Source organism: Battus philenor, unplaced genomic scaffold, assembly GCF_028537555.1.
Source record: "Battus philenor isolate CCGP_79_NKW_IND1 unplaced genomic scaffold, ilBatPhil1.0.hap1 SCAF_23, whole genome shotgun sequence".
Taxonomy (NCBI): Eukaryota; Metazoa; Arthropoda; class Insecta; order Lepidoptera; family Papilionidae; genus Battus; species Battus philenor.
This window is the reverse complement of record NW_027181686.1, coordinates 12,779,143-12,789,688: the sequence shown is the minus strand read 5'-3', so window position 1 is coordinate 12,789,688 and position 10,546 is coordinate 12,779,143. Positions and strand designations below refer to the sequence as shown.

General features: G+C 35.4%; 1 protein-coding gene across 1 annotated transcript in view; it reads right to left on the bottom strand.

Annotated features, from left to right (window-relative positions):
• Window positions 1–101: 101 nt before the first annotated feature.
• The window catches only part of LOC137924158 (fatty acid synthase-like), a 27,793-nt gene continuing 17,348 nt past the window's right edge, over window positions 102–10,546 (bottom strand). Inside the window, exons 16-20 of the mRNA XM_068767508.1 lie at window positions 4,982–5,129; window positions 2,339–2,480; window positions 2,082–2,258; window positions 1,452–1,554; window positions 102–716 (exon numbers count right to left, since the gene is read on the bottom strand). Coding sequence (XP_068623609.1) covers window positions 148–716; window positions 1,452–1,554; window positions 2,082–2,258; window positions 2,339–2,480; window positions 4,982–5,129 — 1,139 coding nt within the window. The 3' untranslated portion in view covers window positions 102–147. The remainder of the gene's footprint in view (window positions 717–1,451; window positions 1,555–2,081; window positions 2,259–2,338; window positions 2,481–4,981; window positions 5,130–10,546) is intronic.

Here is a 10,546-nt window from a genome sequence, read left to right as displayed (position 1 = left end):
TTTAGATACTTAACGTAGAACTAGAACCTAAAACGTTAAAGTTAATGAAGGTAATAAAAAAGTGATATTTATTTATATATGTATACAATAAAACTCCATCACATTAACATCTGCAGATTTATTATAATACAATAACCATTTTATCAACTATTCGGCACGTTTTTTAAACACCAATTTTAATGTATTGGTGTAATAAGACTCGAGGATGTTTCTCTTTTCATATTCGGCAAGTATGTCTGGACCGAGATGTTGGTTTATGACGGCTGAACAGCGAAGATCTCTCGTTAGATGAGCCAACGGTGTATCCAGATGATAGACGTGAACATTCTGCTTAGAATATTTATGTATAGATTCTGTATTTACTGATTCAGAAGTAAGAAGGATAATCTTAGAGTTGTATCGATGAGGTTTAGGCTCATAAGCTCTAACTTCTTCCACTCGACCAATAGCAGATTTCAAAAGATCTTTAGCGTATTGAATTGTAACTCCTTTACGATTTAATATCTTTCGAGTCGCTACTTCAAGTTTTTCTTCTAGACTATTGCATGCTTCTAAATCTTCTTTTAGTTCTAATTTATCTGCGACTATTGTATTTGAGACTGCTTCAATTATTGCATCATGCACTTCATCTGCGTACAATCCTTCTAGATGTTCATCTATAGTTCCTTTTACCTCTTCCGGAGGTACACCAATGCAGAAGAGAGTACCTTTATAACCTGTGCGATGAGAAAATAAAATTACCTGTTATGAGCAGAGATTTGTGTTAAATTCTAGACAAAATCACTTTTGTTACTATTGAACAGGCACAAGATGGACGTGTTTGTTATTATCCAGTGTATGATTTCATTGCTATCACTGCTAGATATAGGTCTTCCTAATAGACTTACAATAGGATATGTTGGAAGCGAGGAGTCTCTTTCAGGTATTTTCAACTACCTTAATTATGTTTATGATTTCTCTAGGTATGAATTTGCGGCACATATTGCTAAACATTCGACAATAGCTACCGTTTTAGTCAGAGTTCGTCTCTTTCGTGTACCCACAAGATTGCAATTCTAGGTTCGATGAAGTTCGACTGACTGGCCGAACTTAGATTCTTTCTCAAGAACCCTTGCGCCTCGCTTTATACACAATCCATCTATGTGACCTGCCATCTCGGCAATTTTCTAACAAGGTACTATAAGGAGCGTAGGTACGGCAAGGAAGCCCAGACTTCGTCCTTAGCGCTATGACACCATAAATAGTATTTGTTAGTAATAAAAAAAATCATTCAGTTGGTGCTACCTAATGGGACTTCATATTGGTAAATATAATATTTATAGAGACAATTTTAAATTATCCACTCAAAAGAAATTTCTACGACACACATCACTTTAATAGTACATAGTAAAGCTTTCCTGGTGTTTAATAACAGACAATGAAGTGAATGTATAGACAATAATTGTGTTTACCTTTATTTTCCAATATTGAAAGCATTTCCAAAGCGACCAGAACACCGCATTCGTAAGCCGCGAAATAAAAGTTATCTTTTAACTTCATCTTCTTCAACAACATCTGCAAGTAAAATAACTTTATTAACTTTGTATATAGCATTGGTGTAATCTGCAGAAACGTAATAACTAAATGTATTTAATTGGGAATTAAATTTTCTGTACATTAAATACATTTATGAATGACTCTTTATAGTCCAGGGTGAGTTTGAAACCTTGGAAACTTCATTTTAAATTGAGAAATGTCTGTCATAGTGGACCTATTTGATTCACTATAAATAAACCAGATTGAAACTTAAAATGAATAAATACTTATTGAATTACTTTATCGAATTGTAGATGGTGATAATTGACTGTGATTTTTACTTAGTTTAGCTCAGTTCGACATCGAATCATAAATGATGAGAAAAAATAAGAACACCATGTGTTGATCAAAGAATTGCACCTCCGAAGTGGCAAAGGGTCGAAAGGTTCTTAAGACAGTAGACGCAATGTCAAAGTTCGACAAATTTAAAGGCGTTGGGAAGGCCTATGCTTTGTACCAGCATCTAACAACCGGCGTGATGATAGTAGAACATGAATGCAACGTACTTCGGTGAATCGCCTCGCCTGTCCTTGGATGCTCTCTTGTGCATGACCTAGTCCAGGCTGCAGAACTACAGCCGGCACTTTGAGCCGCTCACAGAGCAACCCAAACCGTTCGTGCTGCCCTTCTAGACCTGGGATCACGTACAAATATGTTTTATCTACGTCGAAGTCGTCAACACCCTGAAAATAAAATTAAATATTTACTAACTTCGATCGTCAAATACTCAAGGATTCCGTATCTTGGAACGTAATGGAGGCACCTTCACGAACGCTCGTGTCTGCTTTAACACCAACGGGTTGTTGGCTTCTAGCTCGTTGGAGTTCACGTGTGAGAAGAACATCTCCAATCCTTTCTTTTGTTTGAAACCTCTCCACACAATCGCATCTTCTATATCCTGTATTCTGTAATATTAAAGTAATTTTTTTTATTAGTTGTAGCTAGCAAACGATTGACAGCAGTTAGTACTCTAACTATAAAGTCAAGTTCACAGTATTTAATGGAATCAGGCGTTATTTTGCGGAAGTCCATCCTTAGTAAGAAAAGGACCAATATATAGCTACTTTCGCATGCGCATTTATCAGCGGGCTGGCGGGCGGTGCACTTTGTTGCACGACTACGACTGCATGTGCGGAAGTAGCTACGAGTATATATTGTTCCTTTTCTTACTTAAGTTTACAGTGACCAGTTGAAAACAGGTCATGATATTTGTTTCACATACATTTTTATATTCCGGCATTTTTAAATAATTGTCCATGTTGGATTTTGTATAGCGAAGACTTTTGTGTGTTTGAAAAAGAATGTCAGAGAAGATTAATTTGATAGAAATAAGAATTAAATAAAGCTCTCCTAAAATGGTCTTTCACTGCGGGCCTTATTGGGAGGCTCTCGGTTACCCAACAGGTCATACAAGGGACTCTGCTAATAATTCGTAAGATCCGTAAACGAACGAAAGTAACCGACATGATCCCAGCGGCTTGCTCCTTAATTAAATTAAAAAAGAAACCGTTAGGTCCAGCTGTGGACATCGTATGGCTGAGATATTGATGATAGCATTATCACGGCAACGAGGTTCCAAATATGCTTTGATATGACATTCTTTTTCTTTTCAGCCGATAGACATCCTTTATATATATATATATATATATATATATATATATATATATATATTTATACACATATATATATGTATGTGTGTGTGTGTGTATATGTACATGTATATAATAATCTCATTTAATAAGGCATTCAATTGTTTTTATCTTATTAAATGTGTTAATGTAAAAGTATAAATTTTGTGCCAGTATTCATTTTACACAGTGTTTGTTACTTGAAAACCTTCCATTATTTCTTTGGGTAGCTTTTAAAGTAATTAATGATTCTCAATCTATAGTATACGCCATGTTGAAGCTTTTATCCAATTTAAGTTTTATATAATTAATCAGTTTTCTCTTTAGAGCTCATTAAAGTTTATTTAATATATTTATAGAGTACAAATAAAAAGATACAGCCAATGTACAATATAAATAAGTTTTTTTTTTAATAAATCAGTAATATATTGCATATATGCTAGGTGTGGGAGTCGCATATACACTGATGTGATGTCTGAATGAATAATAGGTTGAATATTTTGTGGGCGAGCGTAGCCGACGGGCGAACTTAGTGTGCCGAATTAGTGCAGCGAGCACATGCAGGCACCGGTGACGCGGGCGCAGACCTTTTGTTACTTTTGCGCCTTTGTTCTATTGCCCGCTTTCACTCGGTCGCGGAGCACAGTGCGTCCCAGAGTCCCACGACGAATGCACGTCCTTTTTGCTCGCCCTCAAGCGCTAATAAAAATTTGTTCGTGTGTTAAATAAATTGATAAAGTGTTACAAACGTCTTTTAATAAGACGCTAACTCTTTACTGGGTATGATCGAAAAACAAGGTGACTAATTTCAAGGTTACATCGAGTTTAAATTGATCTCCTTAAAAGTACTCTCCCTGATTAGCGATGTGCTTATCCCAATGCTGATTCCACGATTGGAAGCACTTCTGAAATACTTCTTTCAGAAGGCACTTCAGCTGCTCTTCCAATGTCGGGAATTGTGTCAAAACGGTTTCCTTTCAGCACTGTTTTTATTTTTGCGTAGAGTTAGAAATTATCTGTAAGGCGTGTGTGGACAATCAGTCATATTTTTTGCACAAAAATCGCGAAGCGGTAGCTATGACGTGAGTAATTTTGTTATAATAAATTTAGGGTTATCAAAAAAGCATTTTAATTAACAATATTACAATATAAATGTTGCGAACGATAAAAAAACTCGACTAATAAAAAAATTAAGCTACCATATGAAAGCAGAAAGGGACTGTGGAGCAGTTAAACATTGTAACTGTCTGTACCTGTACAGATATGCCTCTCTTAATGACCGCTAAACAATTGTTAGCCGGCATGTATTAGCTTCAACAATATCATTCGAGTATCTACATAACTCTACAGCATGGACGCACAGACCGCGGCCCGCCGGTCGAATACTGGTGGCCCGCCGACAGCAAAAATAATACTCTCGTACATTCGAAAAATATTGAATTCTTATTCAGAATAAAACCAAAAAAAATTTAATTACCTATACTTCTGGCGGCCGACCCGCCATCAGTTTATGATTTGCCCGAGTGGCCCCTAGTCTTAATAAGTCTGTGCAACCATGCTCTACAACTATTATACTAACTAACTAGATATTAGCATCACTGCAAATTGTATTCTTTCCCCATCGAATTATCTTTTATAAACACGTGATCTTCCCGGAACGCGGGCCGAGTCGGACTGACGACAAGTACAGGAGTTCCGCGACTCGTGGCCGATCACACCGTTATTCAAACATAGATCGTTATTAATAAAACAACATCCTATTTTAATTGAATATCTACCTTTGTATCGTGAGTTGACGGATCTGTGACTCCTCCAGCGACACATTGCACAGCTCTCGTAGTGATGTTCGTAATTGCTGGATTGCATAGCCAGAAACGCCCAGCTCATGAAGCGTTTTAGAGCTCCTTGTTTTTTTGATATCTATATCTGAAAGATAAAAAGGAGGATTCGGTTTTAGGACATACAAAGACCTGAAATACTAATGTTTACCTTTCTTCTATTTCTGAACGTATTATGAACTTTTTATCAATCCCAGGATTGATTGATAACACTTTAGCATTTGCCTTTTTAACGACTGAATAGATTTTGAAACAAATATATACAAGGAAAAATGGATCGCAATTATTTGGACTCATTACACGAAACAAGAAATTCTTAGAGACAGTACAAGGGTCATATAAATACAGAAGATCACGTGGTTTACCAGGATGCTGTACTGGTCTCTTTTAAGAACGTAAAGAATGTATTCGCTGTGAACAACGAGACATAGGAAACCATGTAAAGAGGCTTAAATTTTAATGGGGGAGCCTTTATGTACCACCACCAAAAATACTCTCAAGGATATCCTCTATTAAGGGCTCATATATCTGGTCACTCCTTGGAGAGTTCGCGCAAGAGAATGACAAGTACGGCGACCCCCAATCCGGTAAAAAACGAAGCCTTCAAGTTTTGTTATTAAAACGAAGTTTAAGCTCAACGCCATCTACACCCTAACAGCTCCAAGATACGAAAACTTTAAATTATTGTTATTAACCATTAACTATGGACGTCATTTTTTTGTCACACTACCATGGACGCGCGGTCTCTCGGACCGCTAGGTTCTGAAGTCCAAATATTACGTAAATATTAATTTTATTTGTACACTTTTGTATTTATTGTTTTTAGGTACATTAAAATTAAATAATTTCGAAGCTTTTAATCAATCTTTCTCTATTTGTAAATAAAATAAAGCATACCAACAAAAGCACTTTTTGGCATACATTTACTAGAGATCAATTGTAGGACGAAAAACTAGAATGAATTAAACTTTTTAGAAAAAATAACAATCAAAACTAAAAATCTAAAGTTTAACCTAATATAAAAACAAATAAAAGTCTTTTCAAATTAAAATACAAAATTTTTGACATTGGTCCAATTGTTTAAAATTATTGGCAGTCCTTGCACAAGGGTTTGGAACAATGTAAACATATGACCTGCCTACAACTTACACGAGTGTAATTGGACTTTCTCTTTAGTTTTGTTCGACAAAGACGACATATTTTTCGTTTTAATGAATCACTCTCCTGGCTATGGGGGTTCATCTAGGAGCATATTTGTCCCTAAAACTCGGTTCATTGACATTTTCAATTCGTTTGGTATATTTGGTTTTATTGCTCGTCTTTGCATATGCGGAATGTTGAAATTATATACAAATAATCATTAATTAATATACATATACCGCCATCTATTGGAACATAGATTGTATAGTGTTCCTACCGTCATTGTTATAAAGTGAAATGTAGGTATATTTTTGAACATATAATAAAAGTTAGTTCTGTTCGAATCTCACAACCGGCGTTTTATTATAGGTTATGGGCCCAGTCGAGTTATAAAATAAACTGTTTTTCTCGCGAAAAGACTTGCACAAGCGTGCCGATTAGTCTACGCAGATTGAGAACTATACGTTTTGTGAACTGTGAGCTGTGATATATAGTTAAAAATTAAAAATGGCAAATAGCTATATCGTGAACGTGCCTAAGCTGAAAGGTCGGGAGAACTACACAGAGTGGGCTTTCGCAGCGGAGAATTTTCTCGTGTTGGAGGGAACTTTTGATTACATCAAAGTTACTAAACCCGAAGAAGCCGCAGCCGACTTAAAAACTAAGGCGAAACTGATTTTAACTATTGATCCATCTCTTTATGTACATATAAAAGAATCTAAGACTACTAAAGAGTTATGGGAGAAACTCAAAAATTTGTTTGATGATTCGGGTTTCACCAGAAGGTCAAAGTCAAAATTGAAGGTTAAAAAATGCTACAAGTGCAAACAAACAGGACATTATCGCAATCAATGCACCAGTTCCGATAAAGATTCAGAAAATAACAAGTCTTGTGAACGTAAACAATTTAACGCATTTAGTGCTGTGTTTTTAAATGGTGCTTTCTCCAAAAATGACTGGTATATTGACTCCGGAGCGAGTGCACATTTAACCGCCAATGAACACTGGCTCACAAATGTTTCTGTTGAGCATTCGATCAAAGAAATTGTGGTCGCGAATAAAGAAAAGGTGCCAGTAAAATGTTCTGGTGAAGTATCGATAACAACCTTAACAGATAACTGCGAGTATGATATAGTTGTTGAAGGTGTATTGTGTGTTCCTAGTTTGACCACTAACCTAATTTCTGTGAGTCAACTAATTGCTAAAGGCAATAGAGTACTGTTTAACAACAGTGGCTGTGAGATTTACAATAAATGTGGTGAATTAGTTGGTACTGCTACATTACTAAATGGTGTCTACAAGCTAAGAATGCCTGAAGTATTGATGGCAGCTATGATGAATTCGAGCGATATTTGGCATCGCAGGCTTGGCCATGTCAATAGCAACTATCTAAATAGAATGGAGAATGCAGTGGAAGGAATCACACTAGATAAAAAGGCAAATATTTCAAAATTGTCTTGTAGGGTGTGTTGTGAAGGTAAGCAAAGCCGCTTACCTTTTACACAGAATGGCTATAGAAGTAAAGAACTTCTGCATACTGTTCATACAGATGTATGTGGACCGTTCAATGCTTCGATTGGAGGATCCAAATATTTTATATTATTTGTTGACGATTATAGCCGCATGATATACATCTATTTTATGAGAAACAAAAGTGAAGCTTTTAGTTGTTTTAAAAGATATAAAATTCTTGTAGAAAACCAACTTAACAAGAAAATTAAAATTTTAAGAAGCGATAATGGTAGAGAATTCTGTAATAAAGAATTTGATGGTCATCTCAAGAATTCTGTGATAATTCATCAAAGAAGTAATCCTTACACGCCCGAACAGAATGGCTTGGCAGAGCGCTTTAATCGTACTGTAGTAGAGAAAGCTAGATGTTTATTATTTGATGCTAGACTTGATGAACAATTTTGGGCTGAAGCATCTAACACTGCAGTCTATTTACAAAACAGGACTGTGTCATCAACTCTAAATGGGAAGACTCCATTCGAGTTATGGACACAAGAAAAGCCAGACATTAGCCATTTGAGAGTTTTTGGGAGCATTGTGATGATACATATTCCTAAGGAAAAAAGAATGAAATGGGATAAAAAGGCTGAAAGAGGAATTCTTGTAGGATATCCAGATGATGTGAAAGGATACCGTGTTTACAATCTGAAAACTAAGCAGATTACAACCAGCAGAGATGTCATCATTGTTGAAAAACCACTAGTAGCTGATGAAGTTTCTGTTTCAATCCAAGAAATACCTGCAGACTCCTTAGAGGTATATGAAGATTCAGTGGGGGTTTTTTCAGATTGCTCTGAAAATGAAGATATCCTTGATGAGACATATGGACCAGAAGAGGACTCTTCCGATAGCTCTATGGAAAGTATTGTAAGTGTCGGTAGAAGAGATGTTGCATGTAGGCAGAGACGACAACCTGACAGGTATGGGCTTTCTAATGCTTGCATCGGTCATAATATAGAAGATAATAGTGAAATTTCGCTTGATGAGGCTCTAAAAGGACCTGAAAAAGAGCAATGGTTAGAGGCTATTCGTGATGAGTTACAATGCTTTGATAGTAACAATGCGTGGGAACTTGTTGATATGCCTAGAGACAAAACCATAGTGCAATGTAGATGGGTTTTGCGTAAGAAGTGTGACAGTGAGAACAATGTAAGATATCGTGCCAGGCTAGTTGCCAAGGGTTTTTCTCAAAAGTATGGGGTAGATTACACGGAGACATTTTCACCTGTTGTTAGACATACTACCCTACGACTATTGTTTTCATTGTCAGTACTATTGGAACTTCATGTTACACATCTAGATGTAAAAACTGCATTTCTCAATGGTGATTTGGAGGAAACTATTTATATGCAAAAACCAGATTATTATGATGTTGCTGGTAGCTCTAATAAAATATTAAAATTAAATAAGGCCATCTATGGTCTGAAACAGGCTTCAAGGGCCTGGAATAAGAAGGTAGACAGTTGTTTGTTAAAAATAGGTTATTGTAAATCAAAGTTGGAACCATGCATGTATATAAAAAATGTTGATAATTTTAAGACTATTGTTACAGTATATGTCGATGACTTTTTTATATTCTCAAATTGTAAGAGAGAAACTGAAGAACTTAAGAATGTATTGTCAAATCAATTTCAAATTAAAGATTTAGGTCAAGTAAAACAATGTTTGGGAATGAACGTTAATTTTGACAAATTAAATAAGTCAGTAACTTTAAGTCAAGAGAATTATATTAATACTTTGTTAAGAAAGTTCAATATGACAGATTGTAAGGCTGTTGATACACCTATGGAGAGTAAATTAAGTGTGAAAGACAAACAAAATATTAATAACCAAGTACCTTATCAACAGCTCATAGGGAGCTTGATGTATCTATCTGTTTTAACTAGACCAGACATAACTTATGCGGTTAGCTATTTAAGTCAATTTAATCATTGTCACACGAGTGAGCATTGGGGTTATGCTAAAAGGGTTTTAAAATATTTAAAAGGGACTATAAACTATGGTATAAAATATTGTGCAAATGGAAGTTCTGAGATAAAAGGTTTTGTTGATGCTGATTGGGCAAACAATCGTTTGGATAGACGGTCTTATACTGGGTTTTGTTTTGTACTTGCCAATGGTATAATATCTTGGCAATGCAAGAAACAGAAAACTGTGGCTCTATCAAGTTGTGAAGCTGAGTACATGGCTATCTCAGAGTCTTGTAAAGAAGCCATTTATTTGCGGGCTTTACAGTTTGAAATAACAAATAAAATGTATAGTTTTTGTTTATACAATGACAATCAGAGTGCACAGAAGCTGTCAATAAATCCTGTGTTTCATAATAGGTCTAAACACATTGATGTGAAATATCACTTTACTAGAGAATGTGTTTCCAATAATATTATTCAATTAAAATATTTGTCGACAGCTGATATGCCTGCTGATATGCTCACAAAGAGTTTGTGTTCTAAAAAGCATCACACTTTTATGAATGTATTAGGTGTAGTTGTAAAATAGATCCAAGTTCAGTTAACATATTGTCATTATGTGATTATTTGATATAGTGGGGGTGTTGAAATTATATACAAATAATCATTAATTAATATACATATACCGCCATCTATTGGAACATAGATTGTATAGTGTTCCTACCGTCATTGTTATAAAGTGAAATGTAGGTATATTTTTGAACATATAATAAAAGTTAGTTCTGTTCGAATCTCACAACCGGCGTTTTATTATACGGAAGATAATCACTAAAGATCGTGCGATTTTTTTAGGAATACTCCTCTTTTTATTTTTTTGCTCTGATGCTCATTGTGTAGTACAAGAGCATTTGAGCAAAATTTTGCAAGATGACCATAGACCATA